The sequence below is a fragment of the Adiantum capillus-veneris genome, chromosome 9 (assembly GCF_014529385.1).
Source record: "Adiantum capillus-veneris isolate H3 chromosome 9, ASM1452938v2, whole genome shotgun sequence".
Lineage (NCBI taxonomy): Eukaryota > Viridiplantae > Streptophyta > Polypodiopsida > Polypodiales > Pteridaceae > Adiantum > Adiantum capillus-veneris.
The window spans coordinates 40,460,415-40,488,107 of NC_140939.1; the positions used below are offsets into that span (position 1 = coordinate 40,460,415).

Sequence of the window (27,693 nt, forward strand, 5' to 3'; positions counted from 1 at the left end):
GGGACAAGTGTCCCCCTTTCCCTTTTGAGAGAGAGGACTTGATAAATGCTAAAACAATTAGATAATTCATGTAATTTATCATTGGACCCCTTTGAAGCCTAGCCAATAGGCTTCAAGCAACACATGAAGGTAACATGGGTAGGGGCCTGGCATGTGTCCTTGCTGCCTCTTCAAGATGGGCTTCCCTTGTGTGTGTGAGTGGGTGTTCTCTCTCTAGGCCCTAGGAAAAGGGCTCGCCCCCCCTCTTGTAGGAATGCTTTTGACTTTTAGGTGATCAAGCACCTTACTCACCAAGCATGACAAAGCACTTGAACTAGGGGGGGTTCCCACAAGCATCTCAGGCAAGCTTCTCAAGGCACCTCAAGTACTTTAATCATGCAGCAAGTCAAGCACCTCAAGCATGGAAAACACCTCAAGCATGACAAGCACCTCAAGCAGGACAAGCACCTCGAGCTTGGGCCGGGTTCCCACCTCAAGCCCTAGCTTACTTAAGGTCAAAAGGACTTTTACACACATTTATTGGAGGTCTTCAATGAAGCTAACCCTAAGGTCTTATGCTCCATTGGTTAGCCTTGCTCTTTGATAGACCATCTCCCTTTTGGGCCCCTTTACATTGGCCCCGTGTTGAGATAGATCTAAAAGCACATACCTATATCTTAACACTTGTTCCCGTTTATTCTCCCACATTAAGTGATCAATTTAATATGAGAAAATCATTTGGGTTAGTTAGATATTAGATTTTATGACATGCATGAGGAAGATGATATGGACACTTTCCTTGCTAGTGTCAAGGATATCAATGACCAGCTTATTTCTGCAGGTGAAGTCAGTTCAGACAGTTCCCTTGTGCAGACTGTTCTTGATGCCTTACCAGATTCCTACCAGACTTTTGCTAGTACTTGGAGATTGATGACCCAAGGAAATCCAGAAGTTGTCAAGTTTGATGCATTATGCACATTGCTGTTGCAAGAGTCACTGTCCAGAAAAAACAGGACTAGACAGCGTGCAGTTGAACAGGCTTTTATTGCTTCTCAAAGAAAGGGTGGTAACAGTAATGCAGCCACTTCTTATGGTTCTGCTGCGAGTGGCAAAAATTCTGTTCCTAATGCTTATGCTGGCAGTACTTCGTCTGGAAATTCTGGTGATAAGGGCAAAAAGAAGATGCGTTGCCATTATTGTAAAGCCAATGATCACTTGATCAAATCGTGTCCTAAGTTGAAGGCCAAAGAGGCTAAGAAGAAAGAGGGTGGTTCCACTCCAAATGTTGGTTCCACTACAAATGCAGCCATTGTTGAGTCTTCTGTGAAAGGAGACTGTGTTGCTGATGTTGATGCAGAATGGGCTTTTAGCGCAGAGTGCACTTACAATCCTGCTGTCCATGATGCATGCTTGTCAGTTGCTGCAGATTCACATGTGTGGTATTTCGACAGGGGTGCACCAAAAGCACATTACCTCACATCGTGAATTGTTTACCTCTCTCGAGTCAGACCCTCATGGAATTCAGTCACTTGTGCCAACAACGCCTCTTATCCAGTTCAGGGAGTTGGAAAGATTGTGCTCACTACTGCTAATGGCAGTTCCTTCACACTTGTTGATGCACTTTATGTACCTGGGATCAAGAAGAATCTCTTATCTGTATCCGCACTTGCTAGACTTGGACTTGTAGTCAAATTTGTGGATGACAGATGTACAGTTCATGATCTTAGTTTTGGTGATGAAATTGTTGCATCTGGCCTTTTGTGCCGTGGGCTGTATAAGCTCACTTTGTATGACAAGTGTGGACAAAATTTTGCAAATGCTGTTGCAGATTCAAGGGCTATGTCAGATGCAAAACTTTGGCATGCACGTTTTGGTCATCTGAATTTTGCCAGTTTGCTGCGTTTGCAGAAATCTGATATGGTCGCTTCTTTGCCACCTCTTGAAGCACCTGTAAAACATGTTTGTGAAGGCTGTATTTTGGGTAAGATGCACCGTTCTAAATTTCCAAAGGATGGTTCAGTTCGGGCCACATGCAGGTTGCAGCTTGTTCATAGTGATGTTTGTGGGCCCATGCAAACTCCGTCCTTGGACAATTACCTGTACTTCGTGACTTTCATTGATGATTACTCTAGGCATGCATGGGTATTTCTGCTTAAAGCGAAGTCCGAAGTTTTTATGTGCTTCAAACAATTTCTGGCTATGGCTGAAAATGTCTCGAAATGTACTATGGGCACCCTCCTTTTCGATCGAGGGGGGGAGTACATGTCTCATGAATTTAATGCATTTCTGGCTAGTCGTGGGATAAAACACCAATGTACAGTGCCTTATACACCTCAGCAAAATGGTGTTGCTGAGAGGAAAAACAGGTCACTGACGGAAATGGCACGATGTATGGTCAAAAGTCAAGCTTTGCCGCATTCTTTTTGGCTTGAGTCCATTATGTGTGCCACTTATGTACTTAACAGGTGTCCTATGAAAGCTTTGCAGTCTATTACTCCATATGAAGCATGGCATGATAGAAAACCTTCTATTGAGCACATGCATGTTTTTGGCTGTTTGGCATATGCTTTGGTGCCACAAGTGCAGCGCAGAAAATTGGATGATAAGGCTGTCAAATGTATTTTTGTTGGTTATAGTGCTGAAAGCAAAGGTTACAGGTTGTATCATCTGCAAACAAAACGTATTCTGGTTTCTCGGAATGTAGTGTTTGTGGAAGATTCTGTTCAACCCTTGCTGTCATGTACTAGAGACAGTAATGTAAGCTCATAGGACATTTATGACACTTTGTTGCCTCTTTTCAGTGGTGGAAATACGAATGTAAGTTCCAATGAGGCAAATGTACAGCCTATGGGGGTTTCTGAAAATGTTTTAGATCAGCCTATTACTGATGCAGATGTACATGATGTACTTGATAAGGAAAGGGCTGAAAATGAGCAGGCTAGAGGTATGCCAAAATGGCTGGTGCACACTTTGCGTGACAGTAAATTGGATGCACCTTTGTCTAGTCATACTCGTTCAGGCTCTCGCCATGCATCCTATGCATCAGATTGTTATGCTTTGGCTGTGTCTAGTTTATATGATGTTGAGGAGCCTCTGTCTATTGATGAAGCACAGAATTCAGAAAATTGGATGGCTGCCATGCAATCAGAATATGATGCACTTATAGAAAATGACACATGGACTTTATGTGATTTGCCTCCTGGCAAAAAGGCCATTGGTACGAAGTGGGTTTACAAGTTGAAACGCAAGCCGGATGGTGAGATTGATCGCCATAAGGCTGGACTTGTTGCAAAGGGTTATGCACAGCAAAAAGGCATAGATTATGAAGAGACTTTTGCTCCCACTTGTCGTATGACTACTGTGCGTTTTCTATGTGCATTGGCAGCTCATTTTGGTTGGGATGTACATCAATCAGACATTGTTACTGCTTTCTTGAATGGTGACATATTTGAGGAAGTTTATGTAATGCAGCCTCGCGGTTTTTTCATAAAAGGACAAGAGGACAAAGTGTGCAAATGTAACAAGGCTTTGTATGGGTTGAAGCAATCTCCTCGTGCTTGGTATGAGAAAGCTGACACTCATTTGGTCAAACAAGGCTTTCGTAACAGTCCAACAGAAAGCACATTGTATGTAAAGCGTGAGGGTGATGTATTTCTCATCGTGGTTCTTTATGTTGATGATTTGCTGATCACTGGACCAAATGAGAGACATATTGCTGAATTTAAGGCTGATTTGAATGCTACTTTCAAGATGAAAGATTTGGGGATGTTGTATCATTACTTGGGTATACAGTTTAAGCAGTGTGATGGTGGTATTGCCTTGTGTCAGAAAAGTTACATAGAGACATTGCTATGTAAGTTTGGACTTGAGGATTGCAAACCTATTGCCACTCCCATGGAAACAGGTTTGAAGTTGAGTCTACATGATGCTGGCGATCCTGCGGATGTCACTCTTTACCAAACTGCTGTTGGCTGCCTCATTTATGTATGCAACACGAGGCCGGATATTCGGTTTGCAGTCTCACAGGTCAGCAGATTTATGCATAGCCCAGGGTCTAAGCATTGGCAGGCTGTCAAGAGGATTTTCCGCTACCTTAGTGGCACTTTACATCTTGGCTTGTTTTATCTCAAGGGGGGATCATTGCCGCCAGACTTACATGCTTTTTCGGCCTCAGATTCGGCTGGTTGTTTTGACACGAGAGTGTCCACAAGTGGTTTTTGTTTCATGCTTGGCAGTTCACGTATATCATGGTCGAGCAAGAAGCAACCTACTGTGGCCATGAACGTCACCTTCCAAGTCTTCTAAATAACGTTCAAGTAACCCAACGGTCCCCTAACTAGCCTATACGTGCACTAATTTGCCATAATTGTGTGGCTTTCAAACCTATTTATCAATTTTCTAATTATGCGTTCGTATTTTCCTTACTTTTCTATGCTTCGTAGTCCAACTCTCTAATATGCAAGATTACTCATGTATGCTCTCCAGATATGCTATTTATGGTTAAATTTGAGTTCCCATATACATTTTCAATGGAATTTTTAGTCAAAATTCATCAGCATGCAATCATTTAGATATTTACTTGATCGCTAGAGTTCAAAACTACACTTCAGAACTCACAAAACAAATCAATCACTTAGTGGACTTCAAATTATTGAACATTGCAACTAGAATCATTGAATAGATTTGCAAATTTTTCCAATGAAAAACACCAGAATAATCTTGTAATGATGTGAATTTCTATTGAAATGCCAAAAACTGTCAATGATTCAATTCCCCTTCCCAAATGCCACTTACCATGCAAAAATGTGTAGCATTTCATTTCCAAGTATGCTTTTAATGCAGATGTGTCTTCAAACAATCAGATTTGTTTTCAATTATGAAGCTAACAATGCAAATAATGAAACTAGCAATACTTCTTTCTAATGTTATGAACTTGTTTGGAAATCAATAAAAAGACTAACCAGTGAATTTTAACTTTTGATTGCGTGTATTTTGCTTTCTGTCTCCGTCTGAATTCGAGCAGCGGCTCCTCTCACTTGAAAGTGAGTCACTCCGCGGCAAGACTTTGGATTCGTTTACCAAATTTCACTCTCTTTCTCTCTTCTCTCACTTAGCAAGGTCTTTATTCTCTCTCTATCTCACTCATTCTCATACACACCACTTTCCCGGCGGATGCACCAAATTTCTCTCTCTATCTCACTACGCAGAAACAATCTCTTTCTAGCTTCTCCTATCTGTAGCGTTAACCTCCTACTCCCTCTTCTTGGAAAGAAACGCTACCACACTTCCCATTCTCTCTCTTGCGCTCTCTCACTTCTCTCTCTCTCTAATACTCTGCATACATCATAGTGCCTTGCACACTTGGCAATGGGCATCCCTTTACATCTTCGGCCCCTTCTCTTCTCCCCTAACTACCATATGGCGCAATTCAGGCCAGTGCCTTTTCTCTCTCTACTCTCACTGACGTGTTCTCGATCTCCTCTCCTCTCTGACGTCTACACTGCAGTCTGTTTTTCTCCCTCACATACACAGAGACACACACAAGATACATAAGGTAGCCCCTTGCGCTCTCCTGGTGGTTCCCTATCTGGCGGCACTGGCCACTCTCGTCAAGCACGCCACCCCTCGGCTCCTATCTCCTCTGCACGGAGACAGTACACGCAACGGTAGCCCTCTTGGGCTCCCTTCTTCCCCACTCATCTGGCGACAACCCCCCTCTCGTCATCTGGCTTCCTTGCCTCCTGGAGGATCTCCTCTTGCCTGCGTTCTCATGGAAACTCCTATCTCTGTCTTAACTGCGCTACATCAACAAGTTTCGACTCTTCTTTCTCTCAAGTTCACACACACCCATAGACACAAAGGGAAGTCCTCATGGGCTCCTCCTGTTTCGCTCATGCTCCCGATCTCTGACGACCGCTCTAACTTGTTCTCTCCCAATGGAAGTACATACACATATAGAGTACACAGAGCAGTCTGCCTCTCTCTCTTTGCGACCCCTTCTCCTCTCAGCCTCCTCAGCCGTTCATGAACAGCACGCAATATATCTCGGCTCTCTCCCCAATGGAAGCAAGCACACACACACACAATTCTTTCACGAACTGCTCGTGACTCTCCCTCTCTTTAATTGCTCACGCTCAAGATGATACACACACACACTCTCAATAAATCAATCACACAGACACACAGAGTATCCTACTTGGTCTTGAAATCGGTTCATGCTCTCTCCCTTCCTTTCACAGCATGCTTGCGACTTCTAGCAATCACCCTCAGGCCTCGTGCTCACGCTCTCACTCTCTAACTACCCTCGTCTCTTGGCGTCTCTGGTCACGCCTTCCTCAATCACACTACCCCACTCTCAGCTCTACCTCGCTACCACTTCAGGCAGTTCTCTCTCTAACTTGCGCTACAACGTTTTTCTCTCCCTCTCAGGTTTCTCTGTGTAGCGACCTATGCTATGCAGTCAAGCAAGTAATACACACACACAGGTGGCTGAAAACGGAATCTCTCTCTCTCCTAATTTCAGCGCTACCCATTTCTCTCTCTACTTTCTCTGTGTATTACTATACTATGCAGCCAAGTATAACACACACAGTTACACACAAAGACCTTCTCAATCAAATGGATACACACACACTGGTATAACCATTCTCTCTCTCTCCTACTCTAATTACTCTGCCTTGCGCTACAGTAAGGTCTTTCTTTCTCTGTCATTAGCGCTACAGAGAGTAATATCTGCCTCTTCTTCCTCTCTCTCTCTCTCTCTCTTTACATACAATGCTTTTTCTCTCTCTACTGGCGCTCTCCCAATATGGCTTTGCCTGCACTCACTCGGGACTCTATATCTCAAGCTTAGGCTCTCACTCTCTAACTACGCCCTCCATGTATTCCCGCCAGATAGGGAACCACCAGGAGAGCGCAAGGGGCTACCTTATGTATCCTAGGTGTGTCTCTGTGTATGTGAGGGAGAAAAACGGACTGCAGTGTAGACGTCAGAGAGGAGAGGAGATCGAGAACACGTCAGTGAGAGTAGAGAGAGAAAAGGCACTGGCCTGAATTGCGCCATATGGTAGTTAGGGGAGAAGGAAAGGGGCCGAAGATGTAAAGGGATGCCCATTGCCAAGTGTGCAAGGCACTATGATGTATGCAGAGTATTAGAGAGAGAGAGAAGTGAGAGAGCGCAAGAGAGAGAATGGGAAGTGTGGTAGCGTTTCTTTCCAAGAAGAGGGAGTAGGAGGTTAACGCTACAAACAGGAGAAGCTAGAAAGAGATTGTTTCTGTGTAGTGAGATAGAGAGAGAATATAAAACCTTGCTGAGTTAGAGTTAGAGGAAAGAGAGAAAGAAAGAGAAATTTGGAAAGCAAATTCACAATCTTGCTGCGGAGTGACTCACTTTCAAGTGAGAGGAGCCGCTGCTTGAATTCGGACGGAGACAGAAAGCAAAATACACGCAATCAAAAGTTAAAATTCACTGGTTAGTCTTTTTATTGATTTCCAAACAAGTTCATAACATTAGAAAGAAGTATTGCTAGTTTCATTATTTGCATTGTTAGCTTCATAATTGAAAACAAATCTCATTGTTTGAAGACACATCTGCATTAAAAGCATACTTGGAAATGAAATGCTGCACATTTTTGCATGGTAAGTGGCATTTGGGAAGGGGAATTGAATTATTGATAGTTTTTGGCATTTCAATAGAAATTTATATTTTACTAGACTATTATGGTGTTTTTTCATTGGAAAATTTGCAAAACTGTTGAATGACTCTAGTTGCATTGTTCAATAATTTGAAGTCCAGTAATTGATTGATTTGTTTTGTGAGTTCTGATGTGTAGTTTTGAATTATAGCAGTCAAATAGATATTCTGGATAATTGCATGCTGATGAATTTTGACTAAAAATTCCATTAAAAATGTATATGGGAACTCAGATTTTAACCATAAATAGCATATCTGGAGAGCATACATGAGTAATCTTGCATATTAGAGAGTTGGACTACGAAGCATAGAAAAGTAAGGAAAATACGAACGCATAATTAGAAAATTGATAAATAGGTTTGAAAGCCACACAATTATGGCAAATTAGTGCACGTCTAGGCTAGTTAGGGGACCGTTGGGTTACTTGAACGTTAATTAGATGACTTGGAAGGCGACGCTCATTTGGTGCGTCCGCCGGGAACCAGCTAGCTGTAAAGCTACGGGGCACCCCGTTGCATATATTTTGCATGCTGGTACCTAGGGTTTGGCCAATCAAGAAGAGGCAATGTCTGTGGAGTAACGCTGAAAAGAGCGAGTCTTAGATTGACTTGGGATTATCTCAATATTATATATACTTTTCATGCTTGTAACCTTGGACAAAATGACTTAGCTAAAGTTGACATGGTGTGAGTAAAGCTCAAGATACATCTTAGGTGATTTAGAGTATATTGCTTAGGCTGATTAATTTTGGTCTAAAGGAACTAGACCAATGGAGCAAGAGAATAGTGAAGATTATAATGTGGGTTGTGTGATTAGAGATTGTTTGGCCAAAATATCCATATTAGAAATTGAAAAGGACCAAGCTTTGCTTGAAGCTAAATATAACAAGGACCTAGTCAGGTTAATTGATGATTGTTATAGTTATGATGTCATAACATTAAAAGAGGAAATAGGAGAGATGTGTCAGATGATTAACCACGAACATAAATCTCATTTTGAACAGATAGCATCCTTGAGAAATGATGTTAAAGCAATGAGAGGGGAACTTGAAAAGTATAGAAAAGTAGCATTAGGTGGTGAAGTGACAAGTGGCCATAGGGGAGATGAGAGTATAGTTGCATTAAGAGAAATAGATAGTAATAATTATTGTGTCTATCAAATGGAAGAACCCAATACTTCATGTTCCTTAGAAGTCAGAAAAGAGCTAACTAAGGGAACAAGTGAGTTGAAAATTATCAAACCTAAATATCAACCGAAATGTAAGCATTGTGGTATAGCAGGCCATATTGCTAGATCGTGTGAAAAGAAGAAATTATCCCAACAAACAGTGGTGCAAGATAGGAGATAATATGCGTAGTGGATAGGGCATTATACAAGTAGGGCATTGTAGCTTTCTAGTGGAAAGTAGGTGTCTGTAGCATGTATACATGTTTGGAATCCATAGCATAATAGAAGAAAGTGGATAGGGTTTGACATACATGTAGGGAGCTGTAGCTTCTTAATAAAAGTAGGTTTCTGGACCTCGTATAGATGTCTTTAACCAGGTCATGGTTTACGAGTAGGATTCTGAAGCTTTTACCGAAAGTAGGTAACTGGACCATGTATGGATACCTGTAGTCAATAACGGGTAGCACCTTTTGGCTTAGCCAATGCACCTGCACTATTCCGTCATCTGTAGCGAGAGGCTTAAAAAATCAAAACAAAACAAAACCACAAAAACACCCAAAAAAAAAAAAAGTTTTGCAAAATCCAAAAAGAATCATTTCTTTTATGCTTGATTTCTTTGGTTTTATTGAAAACAAAACACTAAAAAGGAAAAAACACCAACAAAAACAAAACAAAACAAAAACCCTTAAAACTTAGGAGTAGGATAACTACATTTCTTTAGGGGAGTGTAGTCTAATCTTTTTGCAGAACCGAGCAATTTTGCGAAGAAGTACCTGTTACAAATTGGAGCTGACTGTCAAAGCTATCTCTGGGGATGTAGCTCTAAAGCGGGGCATTTTCAAGCAGATTAAACAGGTGGTTTACTTCTGACTATACTGTTCAGTTATTTAACTTTTATTATTTGTGTGCTTGTTGTAATAGATCTGTCAGTGACAAGTTAGTACAACACTATTCATAGTTATATTAGACTTGTTAGCTTAGGGGGTTTATATGTTCTTTTTAACTTTCCTTTATCTAGACTTAGCAATCACTGACCGGTGACCAAGCTGTTAATTTCCATATTGCTCACATAGCTGGTAAGCACAATCAAGTTGCCGATGCACTTTCACGACGACCAAAAGTTAATGCGGTGTCTATAGCTACTCACAATGATCTATCCTCTATGATAGATGAGTATGCTACTGACCCTGACTTTAGAGACATAATGTCAGCCCTTGCTTTGGGGAAGAAAGAGGAACCGAACCATTCACCTTGCAGGATGGTTATCTTCTCCACGGCAATAGGCTATGTGTTACCCATTCCCTTCGTGAGAAGGTTATGTATGAATCCCATGCTCCTCCATATGCAGGGCATAGAGGTATTCAACCTACTCTCCGAGGAGTAGAGACGTATTTCTATTGGCCTACCATGAAAGTGGACATACAAGAGTATGTTTCAAAATGTGTAGTATGCCAAAAGACCAAGTATGATAGAGGGAAGCAACCTGGATTACTCCAGCCATTGCCTATTCCAAATTCACCATGGGAGAGTATATCCATGGATTTCATCTTTGGATTACCCAAGTCTATCCATGGGAATACAGGAATATGGACAATAGTCGACAGGTTTAGCAAGCAAGCACATTTTATTCCTGTCAAAAAGACTATTAAAGCACATCAAATGGCAACTCTCTTCATATCTCAGATTTTCAAACACCATGGATTACCCACATCCATCGTGTCAGATAGAGATCCTAGAATGACCAGTAATTTCTGGAAAGGTCTCTTTGAAAATCTAGGAACAAGATGGAATTTCTCTTCGGCCTATCACCCACAAACGGATGGCCAAAGTGAGATAGCCAATCTTACGATACTCGATCTACTCAAGACTTATGTTACCGAAGTAGATCAACGCTCACAATGGGAAAAGTATTTACCGCTAGTAGAGTATGCCTACAATAATACTGTACATACTTCTACGGGCAAAGCACCTTTCGAGATCATAGAAGGAAGACCTAAAAGTCCCTTGCTACTGAAAGTACATGGGAAGATCTTCGCCGCCGATGAGTATAGCCGTGACCTACAAGAATCTTTTCAAAAGATTAGGGAGGCTATAGCCATCTCTCAACAAAGGCAAAAATCTGCTGTTGATAAGCACATAAGAGCCTTAATGTTCAAAGAAAATGATTGGGTCTTACTCAAGTTTTCTAAGGCTCGATTAAGGCAAACGACGGGCAAAAATCCTACGGGCCATCAAAAGTATTATGCTAAACTAGCAAAAAGATACTATGGTCCTTTCCAAATCTTGAAGCCTATCAATGAGACGGCTTATCAACTCAAGTTGCCCAACCATTGGCTTATACACAATGCCTTTCATGTAAGCTTACTTAAGCCCTACAAAGGAGAGCCACCAATTGAACCAATTATTGAAGACCCTCCCGAAGTTGAAGACCAAGAAGAGGTGCTACAACCCGAAGCTATCCTTCGGCATGAAGACAAGGTACTACGACATGGTAAGATTATCCGACGGTATCTTATTAAGTTCAAAAATTATCCTTTTGAAGATGCTAAATGGATGCAAGGAGTACAACTTAAGGATAGTATGAACCTTGTCAATGCTTACAATGCTACATTAGAGTAAGCAAATGTACAAATTTCTTTTAAATAACTCATGTTTTTGTCTTGTATGACTAGTCCTCTTTTTAATTGTGCACAAATTTAACTAGTATGCATGCTTAGAGTCATGTTTGTGATGACGACGTCTCTCAAACACCAAGTAGAATTTGTCACTCTACTTTGGGAGAATGAAATGGACTAAAGAGCAGACATGCTTGCGGCAGCTATGTCTCCCAAGCACCAAATGGATTAGTCATCCATCTTGGAAAGATGTCGTAGGGTAAAAAGGGATCCTTTACCCGCTAAGTACGATTGACTAATGACTAAGACTTTATCTCTTCTACCTCATAGTCGAGGACGACTATGATTTCAAGAGAGAGGTAATGTCATAAAATCTAATATCTAACTAACCCAAATGATTTTCTCATATTAAATTGATCACTTAATGTGGGAGAATAAACGGGAACAAGTGTTAAGATATAGGTATGTGCTTTTAGATCTATCTCAACACGGGGCCAATGTAAAGGGGCCCAAAAGGGAGATGGTCTATCAAAGAGCAAGGCTAACCAATGGAGCATAAGACCTTAGGGTTAGCTTCATTGAAGACCTCCAATAAATGTGTGTAAAAGTCCTTTTGACCTTAAGTAAGCTAGGGCTGAGCTTGAGGTGGGAACCCGGCCCAAGCTCGAGGTGCTTGTCCTGCTTGAGGTGCTTGTCATGCTTGAGGTGTTTTTCATGCTTGAGGTGCTTGATTGTCATGCTTGAGGTGCTTGACTGGCTCCATGCTTGAGGTGCTTGACTTGCTGCATGATTAAAGTACTTGAGGTGCCTTGAGAAGCTTGCCTGAGATGCTTGTGGGAACCCCCCCTAGTTCAAGTGCTTTGTCATGCTTGGTGAGTAAGGTGCTTGATCACCTAAAAGTCAAAAGCATTCCTACAAGAGGGGGGGAGAGCCCTTTTCCTAGGGCCTAGAGAGAGAACACCTACTCACACACACAAGGGAAGCCCATCTTGAAGAGGCAGCAAGGACACATGTCAGGCCCCTACCCATGTTACCTTCATGTGTTGCTTGAAGCCTATTGGCTAGGCTTCAAAGGGGTCCAATGATAAATTACATGAATTATCTAATTGTTTTAGCATTTATCAAGTCCTCTCTCTCAAAAGGGAAATGGTCCCAAGGCTACCCATGTTGCTTGTAATGGCTCCTGCTTGTGATTGGCTAGGCCTGGAGGAGTCCAATGAGCTTCAGGCATGAGCTACAAGGGGGGGTCGACCCAAGCAAGCTAGGGGGGTGCCTAGGGGGTATACTCACCCACACACACTCACAAGCACTCTCATTGTGTGATATGCAAAGTGCAAGAGCTCCCTCTCCAAGCAAGTAGAGGTTGAGAGCCTACACCAACACTCTTGGCTATGGAGTGCAAATCCAAGCAAGATCCATGCTTCAATGCTTAAGCTTGCCATCTCCTTCTTCTTCATTACTATGCTATTATGTATGCTAGCAACAAGAGTATGATAAGTGAGGAACTAATTCTTTCTCCTACGAAATGTTTCTTCTTCCTCTTCCCTACCCTCATTCCCTGCTAGCTCTCTCCACCTTCGAAGGTGTTTGAGGTCTTGGGACTGAGGCTTGGGATAGTTAAAGCTTTCTTCAAGTTTATGTTATGTTTGTGGTGCATGAAGCCTTCCATCTTCATGGCATCACTTAGGTCACAAGGAACACAAAGACTGTATTGTAACAAGTCTCTCTTTATGGGAGAAATCATAATACAAATGCCTATTGGAGGGGGGACCGGCTCCACATAAATCCGGTCCTCAATTGTTGTCATGTTCTCTAAACTCTCTCTCTTGAAAAAGTATTGTCTATGCCAAGTTAACTAATTGCTATGATTATGTTGCTATCTTCAATTATGTATACCCGCTATGCTCACAAAATCGTTTCTTGAAAGTACTCTCTTTAAATTCCGCTATTCTCAAATTGAATAGGCAAATTCCATTACATGCTTCGTGCTCGTTCCATGATTGTCCTATTCATCCTCTCCGAAATCCCATTTTGTTGAGGTGTCCTTGGGGTTGTCCTTTGCCTCCGAATGCCATTGCTAGCACAAAAGATTTCAAAATCTTGGCTGCAATATTCGCCTCCATTGTCGGATCTGAGGCATTTAACCTTGGTACCTGTTTCATTCTCCACAAAGGATTTCCACCTTTGAAATATGGAAAATACATCGGATTTATTCTTCATGACATAAACCCATGTTTTTCTAGTCGCATCGTCTATGAATGTTACATAGTACAATGAGCCACCAAGTGATGGTGTACTTGCAGGACCCCAAACATCAGAATGAACCAACTCAAGTTTTTTATTTTTTCTTTCATTTCCTAATTTTTGAAATTTTACCCTCTTTTGTTTACCATAAACACAATCTTCACAGAACTCTAAGTCCACTTCTTTCAAACCTGGTAGAATCTTCTTTGTTTGAAGGATTTGCATTGCTTTCGCACTCATATGCCCAAGTCGGTAGTGCCACACCGCACTGTCAACTTCTGTAGTTGCTGCACAAGCTGAAGGTTGCGTGCTAACAGTACACAAGTAAAGTGTACCGACTTTTTCACCCTTGGAAACCACCAAAGATGCCTTTGAGATCTTCCACCGTTTGTTTCCGAATGCAATGTTGTGACCTTCATCGTCCAATTGTCCTGTAGAGATCAAATTTTTGCGAAGAGAAGGAACATGCCTAACATCTTTAAGCTTCCATTCATTTCCGTTAGCAGTTTTGACAGAAACTGTACCTTTGCCGACAATCTCACAAGCTTCATCATCTCCCAAGTATACATACCCAAAATTACCTTTGGTGTAGTCTTGGAAATGTTGCTTGTGTGGTGTCGCATGGAATGAAGCCCCGGAATCTACTATCCAGGAATTAGACACATTGTCTAATGAGAGAATTAGAGCATCTTGCTCTACTTTACCTGCCACATTGGCCTCGGATGTTGGCTTGTTGTCTTGAGACTCTTTCTCCTTCTTCTTTTTGGACCAGCAATCCTTCTTGACGTGGCCTTTCTTGCCGCAGTTCCAACATTCAAGAACTGACTTTGTGCGTGACTTGCTCCGCCTTGAGCAATCACGACCCTTTTGGTTTTTGAACCTCTCCTTAAGCCTTCCTCTTGTTTCCACTGATAGTGCAGCACTTGATGATTCTCCCGTGCTTCTCCTTCGCATTTCCTCGCTTAGGAGAACACCCACAACATCATCAAACTTAAGAGTATTTGTTCCAGAGATAGAATTACTTACAGCCATCACAAGGCTGTCCCAACTATCAGGTAGAGATGATAGTATAAGGAGAGCTCGTACTTCGTCATCGAAATTGATTTTCACTGATCGAAGTTGACTTATGTTTGTGTTAAAGTCATTTAGGTGTTCTGCAACTGAACCATTCTCTGCCATCTTTAGATTGAACAAGCGCTTCATGAGAAATACCTTATTGGATGCCGATGGTTTCTCGTAGAAGTCGTCAAGTGACTTCATCAAGTCCTCCGTGGTCTTCATCTCCGAAACATTGAAGGCCACCGTTGACGCCAAGCTTAACCGGATTGTTCCCAGTGCCTTTTGATCAAGGACAATCCATGCTTCATCTGCCATTGTTGCGGGCTTCTTCGCAAGACCGCCTAGTGGCAAATAGAGGTCCTTCTGGTAGAGATAGTTTTCAATCTGCATCTTCCAATGTTGGTAGTTTTTGCCGTTGAACTTCTCAATCTTGAGCTTCCCTTCCTCCGCCATAACTCCCACTCAATTCAAGGAATCCTTTCCTTGAGATAATTTAGCTACGAGCAAACCTTGCTCTGATACCAGTTGTTAGGAAATAAGATGTAGCTAAATAGATAATTGAGTAGATTACTTAATGGAGAGAGATAGATTTATATACACGAGATTATAGAGTAGAGAGAGAGAGAGTACACACGATATACGTGGTTCACCCAATGTGGGCTACGTCCACGGGAAAGTAGCCACTCAATGGATTTAGTACTTAAAAACAAGAAGTAGTTTACAAAGGGATTATACCCTTAATGGAGCTCCCGCCTTGTTCACTCTCACCACCTCACACTCACCTTGTTGCATCAACTTCACACTATGAAATGTGTGTAGAAATGGCCTCCTTTTATAGGCCAAAAGGGCTGCCCTCTCTTATGAGAGACGGCCATGTGTAGCCGCCCTTGTGCGAATAAGTCCAAATCGGACCCTCCAATCCGCCCATGTGTGGCCGCCCTTGAGAAGACAAGTCCGCTTTTGAATTCGGCCACCGGCCACCGGCCATTGACTTCCGACCACCGGCCATCGGCCATTGACTACCGGCCACCGGCCAACCGACCGGTTGTTTTCCGACCACTTTCTGGCCGCCGTCCGGCCATAATATTCCGGCGAAAAAGAATATTCCGGCGACCTAATCGAGCATCAACCAGCTTCTCCCCATTCATACTTTGCAAAAATGGCCTTGCCTGTCAACAAATGTCAACTTACACAAGTGATTGCACATCCAGATATTTTTATGCAATTCTATTTGCAAAAGCAAAAAAGCAAAATCGTGCCGCTTATGCATGGAAGTGAAGCACCTATGTGCATGTAAGCCCATGAAAAACTGAGGAATTAAACATCATACCAACATCACCACGCCTTCAATTGGCTTGCGCCCTGTAATCAGCTCCAGAAGCAGAACTCCAAATGCAAACACGTCTGTTTTCTCATCAAAAATTCCATGCATAAAATACTCGGGTGCAAGGTACCTGATCAAAGCATGCCAAACCCTTCTTAACAACGCACATAACTATTCATTTGTGAACTGAACTGTCCGTACAGTCAGAGCTCAACTTTAAAAAATGTCTGAGTTTGGCAACCTTTTCACAGAGGGCAATATCTTTTGGCAAAAGTCATGCTTGTTAAGATACCATCCGTCATCAGATGGGGAGCTTCATCAAATAACTTACCCAAAGGTTCCCTCAATAGGAGTTGTTATGTGAATGGATCCTTGATTAGGTAACCATTTAGCAAGTCCAAAATCAAAAATCTGTGAACAAAAAAATAGTACCTCTAGGTCAACCAGGTGTGATGTTGCTATGAATCTTTGTAATGAATACACAAGCTAGAAATTTGTCTCCATCCATATATTGATGAGGTAAACTTCAAGTACTTCAAATCCCACGGACAGCATGATACAGTGACAATACTTGTTGTTTGCTCACCAAATACAAACCTGAGGCTCGTAGTCTGAACCCAATAAGATGTTCGAGGCCTTTATATCCCGTGGATGATACGACGTTGACCACCCAAATGAAGATAATTTAAACCCCGTGCTGTGCCCACCGCTATTTTGTATCGAACTGCCCACTTCAGTGTTGGTAGTTTTGCACTTGTTGCCCCTCATTCTTGTCCGTGAAAATTTTGGTTTCCGATGAGTATTTTCCTTCACGCACGATGGCTTCTCCTCATAATGGGGGCCTTACAAATGTGCGCTTTTACCCCAGAAAATTACAAGGGTAAATCAGGCTCCATACTTAACATGATGAAGGACCATAAAAAAGAGCTTCTACAGGTGGGGGAAGAAGCCACTCAATGCCTTCTAAAACACCCTCAACAAAAGGAGCATCTCCACCTGAAGTACTCATGGAGGAGTCTACAACAGGAAAGAAGAAAGAGCCAACAAAAGGTAAGACAAAAGGCCCAACTTATAAACTACAATCTGATATTGAGGTTGCTACAGATTTAAAGAAAGTCTTGGAGGAAAGGATCTTGAATAGCAAGATTGAGTTTACTTTGGGAGAAGTTCTTGGCATTGCAAAGCATGAATTCCACGAGGAGATCATTGACATCATCAAGAGGAAGAGGCAAATCCTTGCTGAAGTTTCTCGTCCACCACAGGTTGAAGGGGAAACCTCGAAGACACAAGGAATGCAGCTGCAAAATAAGGAGGATGATGGAGCTGTGGTAGGATGCTACCAATCTAGTGGGAGAGTGAAGCGAGTGCATTTCTCAAATGATGATGAAGAAGTTGAAGCTATTCCTAGGAGCTACTATTCATGATGTCACTGGGCAAGGGCTACTACAAAAACTTTGGTCAAGGTAGGTGATCTTGAAGAGCCATTTGTTGCCTTGATTGACCATGGTTCAAAAATAAACATAATGTGAAAGAGTCTCTACAACAAGTGCAAATGGCCGATGGACACAGATCATGGTTGGATGGTGAAAGTGGCAATCAATTCATCCGGTGAATTGTATGCAGCATGTCCAGGTGTGAAGGTGACAATAGGTGATATAAAGATTGACCAAAAATTCTTTGTACAGGATACATCTTCATATCATCTCATCCTTGAACAACCCTACATTGTGGGAGTTCGAATGAAAACAAAGGAAATGGATGATGGTTCGGCGTATGCTAGGATACGTAGCAAAGATGGTAAACGAGCTGTCCAATTTGTCACAGTTTGTGTGAACCATGAAAGAAATCGTGACAACCTCAGAGAAAATCCTCTACCAAAGGTGAGCAAAGAGTTTCATGACCATAGGGAAATGATGGGTTTTGGCCAAGTACCATTGTAAAGAGGGATTGCAGTGGTACATAAAGAAAAAGGGTCTCGCCTGATCCAAAAATAGGTGAAACTTTTTCAACGAGCTCCTTGGTAACAAGGAATGGATCAGTATGTTTTACAAAACTTGAAGATTTGAAGAGATGTGAGAGGCAATATGTGCATAATGTACAAAAAGGCATGAAAAAAACTGGGTTACTAGAGCCTACTGAAAATGTTTTGGGTTTGTGTGAACAAGTTTCTTTTGTAGATACTATGGGTGAGCTTGATGCTATAATGGGGTCTAGTTTGCATCTTGAAAATGAAGTTGTGGAAGTTTGCTCTATGGAAATGTATCAAGTAATAGAAGACTTTAAAGAAAATCAAACAGTTGGCCCAGAAGTCCACGTTGAAACTAAATACAAGAGTGTAGCAAAGAAGGTGAAACCAGTAGCTTAACCCTTAGCACCCAACAATAGGGAAAAGATTGAACAGGCTTCTTTACAACCAAGTTTGAGGAATCCTAAAAAGATTGGGCATACCTTCACAAAGGAGTCTTTCCAAGAGTTACAGATTGGTTGCGAGGAGTTTCTAACACAGGAGGAGACAAAATGCTTCAAAGAAATACTTTCAAAGCATGGTAAGGCTTTTGCATTTGAGCGACATGAGATAGGATGTGTTGATCCTTCTATTGTAGCTCCTATGGTAATTTTCACAATACCTCATGTGACTTGGAATCTGCGGCCTATTCTAGTTCCAAAGGCTCATTTGCCAAAGTTAGTAGAGCTACTGAATGAGAAAATCAAAATGGGAATCTTGGAGCCTTCTTGTGCTCCATACTCAAACAGGTGGTTCACAGTTCCAAAGAAGAATGGTTCTCTACGCTTCATCCAAGATATGCAACCAATGAACAAGGTGACAATTAGAAATGTAGGTACATGTCCAATTGTGGATGAGTTTGCAGAGGTGTTTGTAGGGAGGGCAATCTACTCAATGGGGGATCTCTACTCATGGTATGATAAATTTCATCTTGCAATCGAAAGCAGACTTGACAACCATGAGGACACCTTTGGGTTTGGTAAGGATGTGTACCTTGCCACAGGGAGCAACCAACTCGGTTGCACATATGATGAATGGGATGAATAAGGTCTTACGTGACTTTATTCCTCAAATCACAATGCATTTCATTGATGATTTTCCTATCAAAGGATGTGAAGAAAGTGACAAAGATGAAGTTTTGGATCTCAAGGCATGTCGCAGGTTTGTGGTAAATCACATAAATGATTGTGATAAAATTTTGTCTAGGTTGGAAGAAGTGAATCTTACATTGTGAGGGAAAAAGTCTATGTTTGGTGTCAAAGAAGTGCTCATTGTGGGGCACATGTGCCGGCCATATGGTAGGAAACCTTGTCCATCAAAGGTAGATGCCATCCAAAGAATGAAAGAAACATGCACTAGCATCACTGAGGTTAGAAGGTTTCTGGGAGCATGTGTCTTCTATGTTATTTGGATTCCACATTATGCACATGTAGCTGATCCTCTTTATGAGCTGCTTAGAAAGAATCAGAAGTTTAAATGGATAGAAGCACATGTAAAATCCATGAAAAATCTAAAGGAGTTTCTCTAGTCAGCAACAACTTTGAGAAAGGTAGACCATGAGTGTCAAAGGCCAGTAATTGTGACAGTAGACACCAATCCTACAGGGATTGGATGGGCAATAGGGCAAGATGACAAAGAAGGACACAGGTATGTGGTAAGATTTGGAGCAAAGGTACTAAGTGCTCGCCAAAGAAACTATCCACAGATAAAGAGAGAGTTATGGGGTATGGTTACAACCTTGAAAAGTGGGAAAGAGTACCTAATTGGTGCATGTGTGGTTGTAGAAACACATTGTCTACCACCTCTTGGGATGATTAGAAGCTGCTCAACGTTAGACATTGCTATGTTGCGGTGGATTGCCTACATTAAGTCCTTAAATCCCGCGTTTAAGCACATTGCAGGTAAAGACAATACAGTGGCAAATATGCTATCAAGGGCAAGGTATGAAGATGAATCACAAATGATTGATGAGGGAGATGATGTAGGTACAAACTTCTATTCTATCTCTCATGTCAAAGGTAACGATGTCTACATGACTAATTCACTTGAATTGTTCTTGAAAGATCTTTATGAAGGTGATTGGCTTTCTATTGGAAGCTACTTGAATACTCTAACAAAACAGGATGATTGGTATGAACAAGAATTCAAGAGGATACGCAGAAAAGCATATGGGTACTTTTTAAGGGATGGTTACTTGTGGAAGAATCCTAAACAAAAGGGTGCTACACCACAACGGGTTATATGTAAAAAAGAGACTCAAGTAAAGCTCATGCAAGAGTTTCATGAGAGTTTATGGGCTGGACACAGGGGTGTGTGGGCAACCTTCTCCAAGTTGAAAGAAAAATACTGGTGGAAGGGTATGTATAAAGATGTATCTCAGTTTGTAGAGTCATGTGTAACTTGTCAAATGTATTCAAATGTTCGACATCGTGATGGATTGCACCCTAGATATCCACTAGCCATGCACTATAAATGGGTTGTGGATCTAGTCACAATGCCTTTAGGACTCTGGCAGATGAGATACTTGGTTCTTGCACGAGAGGACCTAACTAATCAGGTTGAAGGAAGAGCATTAAGAGCTAAAACCATAGAAGCTGCGTGCAAATTCCTTCTTGATGAGGTGATTTGCCGTTATGGTTGTGTGGGAAAGATCACTGCAGATAGAGGTGAACTGGATGCCGAAGAAGCAAGGGAGTTCTTTTCTAGATTAGGAATCAAGCTTTCTCTTACTACAGCTTACAACCCTGAAGGCAATGGAAAGAGTGAAAGAGGGCATCCTCCTATCATCAAAGCTTTGGCCAAGGGTTGCGAAGGAAGAGTTGGTGAGTGGCCAAAACTGTTACCATATGATTTATGGGCTGATCGTACAACACATAGCTCAGTAACTGGCTACATGCATGCGGAGCTAATGTATGGTCAAAAGCCAGTGATGCCGATTGAATATACAATTCCCGCATGGAATCTACTACCTTGGCAAGAGGGGCTTAGCAGGGAAGGTCTCCTTGCACTGCGTATAAGGAAACTCGAGAGAAGACCTTGAGACATTGAAGCTGCAAAAGAACGACTAAAAAATGCAAGGTTGAAAAACAAGGACTACTTTGATAAGCGACATCGACTCAGGAGCAAAGCAATTGACAAAGGTGACTGGGTTTTAGTGTATGATAGTAGCCTTGATAACCAGCACACAGTCATGCGTAAGTTCTCAAAAAGATGGTTTGGACCGTATGTTGTAAAGCATGTGCATGAAAATTCTACTTACAGCTTGTCTGAACTAGATGGTACATAAGTAAAGATTCCCATTGCAGGAAAAAGGATCAAAATGTTTAAGAGAAGAGGAGACAATGATCTAGAAGATGTTGATGAGGATGAAGAGCAAAACACAGGTGAAGATCAAAGTGAACATGAAGCTCTGGAATCATCCAGTGAAGAAGAAATCAAGGAAGATGTACAAGAGGTATGATCTTACAAAGAGACAATGTGGTACATACCGGAGGATGTGCAGGTTTAGAGGGGGTGGATGTCGTGCTGTGGCACGTATATATTGGGAACGGGCATTAAACGATTTATCTTATGACTTTTTAACGCATAAGTATACTTCATATAATACTCATATGCATAAATAAAAGCTTTCTACCATACCTTAGTATTACCTTTGAGGTAATATAAATGTACATTACTATTAGAAAGTACTGCAAGAGAAGTATCAATGATTGTGCCTCTTTTTGTCTGGGGGAAAAGCAATTGTATATTTCTTCTAATATCTCAGCTATACCCTACTATATATAAATTATTTTCTTCTTTTCACATTTATTTAATAATATAACCCTTCAATAATGCATACCTTCTTGGATACATACAAGAGGGAAGGGCCTACTAGAAGACTTTATGAAAAGGAAGATCCAAAGCTTTTTGGACCATCCCAATTTGAAAATCCTGACCTAAAGGCATGGAGAAAAGGCCAAAACCAAGTCAAGCTCTTTTAGTAGGCCAATTTTTCCTTTTGAAGCATGTCAATCCGAGTTACAGGTCAAAAGTTATAGGGAAACCAATGAAAAACCCTCTCACAACTACACTGCAAGAAGAGATGGTAAACATGTGAATCAAGTGAAAAGAGGTAATCTTGGTCTTTTTCCATTAAATAAAATATTTGGGGGATAAAATACATAAGCATGTGAATGTGACACCTCAAAGATGCCTTGAAGGACAAGACACACAAGTTGGGACCCCTTGCTGGAGCCACACAGAAGATGCTTAGGTGGGGCCCTCATACATCATGCACCCACATGGAGCCTCAACGACCAAAAATGTTGAATTTCATGATATTTTGAGTTCTTATATTGCCCATTTTAAGAAATATCCAAAGTATATTTGATTTGGGCTAACTCTTTAGCCTAATCAAGTGATTATGTAAAACATGGCTCCCTCACCTATAAAAAGGGCAACCTTCTCTTCATTGGGGCAAGTTATGAGTGAGTGAGAATAGCTCAATTCCATAGTGTCACACTCATATTAGTGCCACACTTTCCCTTGAAGAAAGGCTGAAGTCTTGCCTCATCTTCTCTCTCCATTAAGGTGGTGGCGATTGCTCTCATGTAAGATATATGTTGCTAGTTTTTCTTTCATTTGCATATCTAGTCCAATACTTGTCTTTAACTCCTTCTCTATCTCTCATTATTTATCTTTAATACCACCACCACACTTAGATCTATCTCTAATTCTATCTTTACTCCTCCTTTCATCTCTCTTGTTGTGTCCTAATTGTTTCATTGGAAGGTATTCAAACAACAATCTTGTCAATGTAACGGGCACAACCTTCTTGCGGGAAACAATTATGTGCACAAGGTTAGTAACCATATCTTCATCTTCCAATATCCTATTTCTAGAGCTTCTTGCCAGAACAGTAGCAGATAGGGAGTCAAAAAATCTTGATAAGATATGTATAGAATTCATTGGACACACCATCTAGGCAAGGATATTTTTACCAAATTTTAACTTTCCAATAGTTTCTTTGATCTCCCCCTTTGAAATAGGTAAGTCCAACAACCTAGTAATGTGTTTGGGCACAATTCTCTTTCTTACTTGGGCAATCTTTGCCCTTGCATTAGTGATGTCCTGAAATCTTGAGTGGAGAAAAGTACTTTTTGGTGATCTCCATATTTTCCTTGTGAGAGGAAGCATGATGCCCATCATATTTTTTTTAAAAAGGAAATATAATCATTGCACTTATTCTTCTTTAAAAGAGAAAACATTTCTTTCTTAGGCTTGTCTATTTTACCAACCCAAAATTGCATGGTCCAAGCAAGGGCACCTCGAGCGGTCCTTTAAATTTTTGAGGTCAAGGGATGACTTTTCTCACTCAAAGTTTGTTTCAAGTAGAGAAATCTCATTACATATCATCATTATTCTGTTATATCTTATTTATTTAGCTCTCTTTTTTAAACCGGTTAATTCTTGTGAGTACCCTTAATAATCATCCCAAGTTGAAAACACATCTCTTTAGACTAAATGACTTCTGAAATATTTCCTTGATTGTAGCCTTGATAGAAGCTAGTTTAAAGAAAGAATTGTCCAGGTGTGGCCAACCAACTTTTAAAAGAATGCTCACAGTAATGGTTTATGATCAGAAATATAGATAGAAGCATCAACCTTACAGTTAACCATCCAATGCTTTTGTAGGATATCAGAAGATATATACATCCTATCCAACTTTCCATCTTAGAAACAGGAGCCCTGATGGGAACTAACCATGTGAAAATCACCAACAATGAGCAAAGGGGAGTTAAGAGCAGTAAGTTCTGCCCATGTGTTAGTCCTCTCAGACGAGGAATTAGGTGCATATAAAGACTGACTATTATGTAATTGAAGGGATCCTTTAATGTCACACCAAAAATCCATTGACCCCTTTGACTTTGTGTAACATTGGTGATAGCATGTTCATGCATGAGACTATTCCAATCACAACACATCATTTACCTGCAAGATGGCTAGTTAAAACATTTGTGATCTCTACTGATTCTCTAAAGGCTAGTTTCTAGAACAAAGCCTTTGACTTTAATGCCCTGTAGGCAAATAAAATCTGTTGAAGGTTAGAATCAAGGTCCCATTTTTTAATGCTTATAGATATGAATGGGTCATTAAGCCCTTGCAATTGTAGGATAAACCTTTGATGGGTTGAGTCATTTTTTGGAAGCTTTGGAAGGTTTAACAAAGGCAACTGAGGCTGTTTTTGGGTTACTGTTTTTTTTTTGTTTTTCCTTTTGGTTTACCTCTTGGATGAGGCAGGGTTTCTTCCTCTGCTTGACTCATTAAAATATCCACTGAGGCATCAAGGGATTGAGAAAATTTATTCAGATCAGCATTATCGTGCTCTTGAAGTTCTTTATTGAAGTGATCTTGACCTGCAATCCCCTTTGATAGGGCTTCCACTTGTTGTATAGGGTCAGAGGATTTGGGTAGCTGGCATGCTAAACTCATTATTTGAGGAGTCTGAATCTAAGGATAATTCTCTAGATTTATCCATAGGGCTCTCTCAGGGAACAAATTCATTTGGCTACATTGTTGGCTTGTCTGACTCCTGCTGAGGTGGGATTTTATTTCCCTTGTCTTTAATAGGTTTCTGAGAGAAAGATGTCTTTTCTTCAGGTTCTCCTACCTCATCTAGCAGGGGAGGGTAAAAAACTTCCTCTAAGAGAGCTCCAAATTTGTTTACTTGTCTATTGTCGTTGTTCCTATCTATGTACCTGCCTCTACTACTGACTTGCTGGAACCCTTGAAAATTGTCTTTGATCTTAAAGGGGATTCAATATCAACTTCAATGAGTAGTTAGAGTTCCCATCTTGGATTAATGCCATTGGAGGACTTTTGCCCTACCACTTTCCCTACCTGTCCACCGAGTTGCTTAAGCCATGGGTAAAACTCAATAGGGAAATCAAGAAAATCAACCCAAACAAGAATGTTAGAAACCTTTTTCCCTTTAGGATCAAACCCCTGAAGACTGACATTGGAGTGTTTTTCAATAACCATTGGCCTCTACTAATTACTTGTAAGGCATTGCGAGAGTCTTCGAAGAAGAACAAGTAATAATTGTTAGGGAGATATTGTACCTGAGATGGGAAGATGTTCCTTGATTCCCATTCTCGAGAAATCCATTGCTTCAAAACTTCAACTGGAGGTCGAATCCCATGGCAAATACCAACAACCACTCTCTCTTGCAACTGCTTAAACCATTGAGTCAGCTCAGCAGGGTTAACCACTATTTCTCCCTCTGTAGCTTCTAGCTCTATAGTATTGGTGTTATTCTCCTCTAGTATTGTATGTTCTTTATCTGCACTATTGTGTTCCTCCTCAACATTACACGGGTTTTGGACACTCTCAGCATTAGGAGATTGGGGCTTGAAGTGGTTTACCTCTTGAGCATTATCCATGTTTTGCCATACATTGGAAATTAGAAAAAAATGACCATTATGTGGATGTGGGTTGAAGTTTACCTGAAGATGTTGGTTATGGTTGACCATTAGAGGTGTTGACGTGTCCCATTGAGCAGCAATGTTGGGCATTGGTGAGTGGAAGAGATTCTGCCGCTGTAGGTGTTGATGCATGAAGGCCATGGGGTTGAAAGAAGGGCACGCTTGCACATCCTGAGCATACGAAAGAGGGGTATGTCCTCTAGGTCTCAGTTGGGGGCATGATACCTCCCGATGTTTGTAACTGAGGAAAACCCCTTTTAGGGGAGGTCGGAGATGTAAGCAAGACATTCATGGGGTTGGTTTCCTTGCCAATGATGCCATTAATCAGTGCATCTTGGAGAGGCTTCCCTCAATAGAGCCCCCCCCAAAGGGGAAGGGCAGTAGGAGATATCAGAAGAGCAAGACAGGGTTTGTCCTTAGTGCGTGAGTCGCGAAAGAGAGAACGTGCGAGAAAGGTTGCATGAAGGAGTGAAGGCGCTTGTGCATAGACCTAGAAACCCTCTAATCCAATACAAGCCTTTTTGCTAGTGGCAAGTGAAGGTACGAAAGGTAACCATTCCAAAAACCAAAATTTAACAAAGCACTTTTACATGAGGCAAAAAGGTTTAGAAGGTAGTGAAAGTTGAAACGGTCACCCTCGTTTCAAATTTCAAGAATGGACAAAGACGTCACTAAAACTTCATGGCTTAAGAGGAAGTACATGACCTCTCAAGGCTAAATGTATCATAAATTTGTAAAGGTAATCTCTCATAAGAGACAAAAGATACTATTGACATTCTCTAGGTATTGCCTATCCTTGAGGAAGGCTCTAATCCAAAATTGGCACGGCCTACTCCAATCGGTCCATCAAAATGCAACGCCAAAATTAACAACTCTTCCGGGTTCCCAAGTTGGGTCCAAATCCTATGGTCACCATGTCCGTAATTTAACTTTTTATTATATTGCCTCGATATAAATTAGCATGTGCAGGTGAAAAGTGTTAAGTGAAACCATTCAGTAAAAAGCACAGAAGCATTTGATCACCCCAAGCTTTGTATCTATACCCCAAGTGGTAGCCCTTTGTAACTTTGCTCCTTTTTCTTTAATATAAATCTGCTCGTGCCCTCTATGGTTTTAAAAAAGTGGTTCACAGGAGGGTGGGAATTGGGCCGTTGCTATCAGTGCTTCACGCTCGTTGGGAGTTCTGGGGGTGCTCATGCCTTCCATTGTGAAGGGTGGGTACACACCACTGCTTCAAGTCTTGCCCTCGTTATGTTAGTGTGATGATTATACATAATAATCACTCATTGAGCTCACTCTGGACTTCATTAGTGCTCGTGATGGGCACATTATAAGTGGTTTTCTTTAAAAAGGATCAACTGTGGGAACGGGAGGAGCCGTGGGAAACCTCTCTTGAATGGTAGAACACAAATGGTCTTGGGTGCGATTTACTCGTCCTAGGCAGATTTTGTTTACCTTTCAAAGGCCAAGAAGCGTAGTACTGACCACTGCTCATATGCAAGAGCCCATGAAAAAACCTTCAAGTTGACCCGGTTTGGCGAGCGAAAAATGGGGGAAGAGATTTTGCACGGATTTAATGTGTTCAATCAAACTAAAGGAGGTGATGGCGCCTCAATCTAGGTCGACTTTAATTTCGAGGATGCTCTCCAAAGCTTGAAGGCGTGCTGTGCAAAGTCTGTCGTGCTCTATTTCATGGGCAAGCAAATGACCATCCAAGGCCTTTGGGATTGGGTAGTTGTAGTGTTCCACAATAGGGATGAAGTGAAACACTTTATGGCTTTTGGCAAGGGATTGTATGTTACTGTGTGTGCCTCGGAGTTCGCGGTTCAAGGTCTAGTCATAAGAGGAGGAATTTGGGGTGCTTCATCTTTTGCATATGTCATGCCGTGGACCCCGGAGTTCTACCCTGAAGAAAAGATCATGTGCTCTTGTCCCATGTGGGTCACCTTCAAAAGTCTCCCGCTATGGCTGCATGACGTTCAATCCATTGCTGCCAAGTTAGGCCGACTACTCTTTATGCCCAAGCTATAGCAAATGAGATCACGTTTCGACATCAAGGTATGCATTCTCTGGAGCATGGACAAGTCTATTCCTAGGTTTGTAGATCTCAACATGGGAAGTTTTGGAGCCTTCCATGAAGA

At 41.4% G+C, this 27,693-nt stretch overlaps 2 protein-coding genes across 8 annotated transcripts in view; one reads left to right on the forward strand and one right to left on the reverse strand.

Annotated features, from left to right (window-relative positions):
* The first annotated feature begins 6,179 nt into the window (after window positions 1–6,179).
* Window positions 6,180–27,693, forward strand: part of LOC147450389 (uncharacterized) — a 36,464-nt gene continuing 14,950 nt past the window's right edge. For all 7 annotated transcript variants that reach the window (XR_015189125.1, XR_015189127.1, XR_015189124.1 and 4 more), the window contains exon 1: window positions 6,180–7,450. The gene's annotated coding sequence lies outside the window, so the exon portion shown is untranslated. The remainder of the gene's footprint in view (window positions 7,451–27,693) is intronic.
* LOC147450390 (receptor-like cytosolic serine/threonine-protein kinase RBK1) lies at window positions 15,815–17,524 on the reverse strand. The gene is made up of 3 exons (XM_086519635.1): window positions 16,679–17,524; window positions 16,413–16,492; window positions 15,815–16,211 (listed from the first exon to the last, which is right to left on the reverse strand). Exons 1-3 carry the CDS (start codon window positions 16,847–16,849, stop codon window positions 16,082–16,084), a joined length of 381 nt encoding a protein of 126 aa, XP_086375761.1. The 5' UTR covers window positions 16,850–17,524; the 3' UTR covers window positions 15,815–16,081.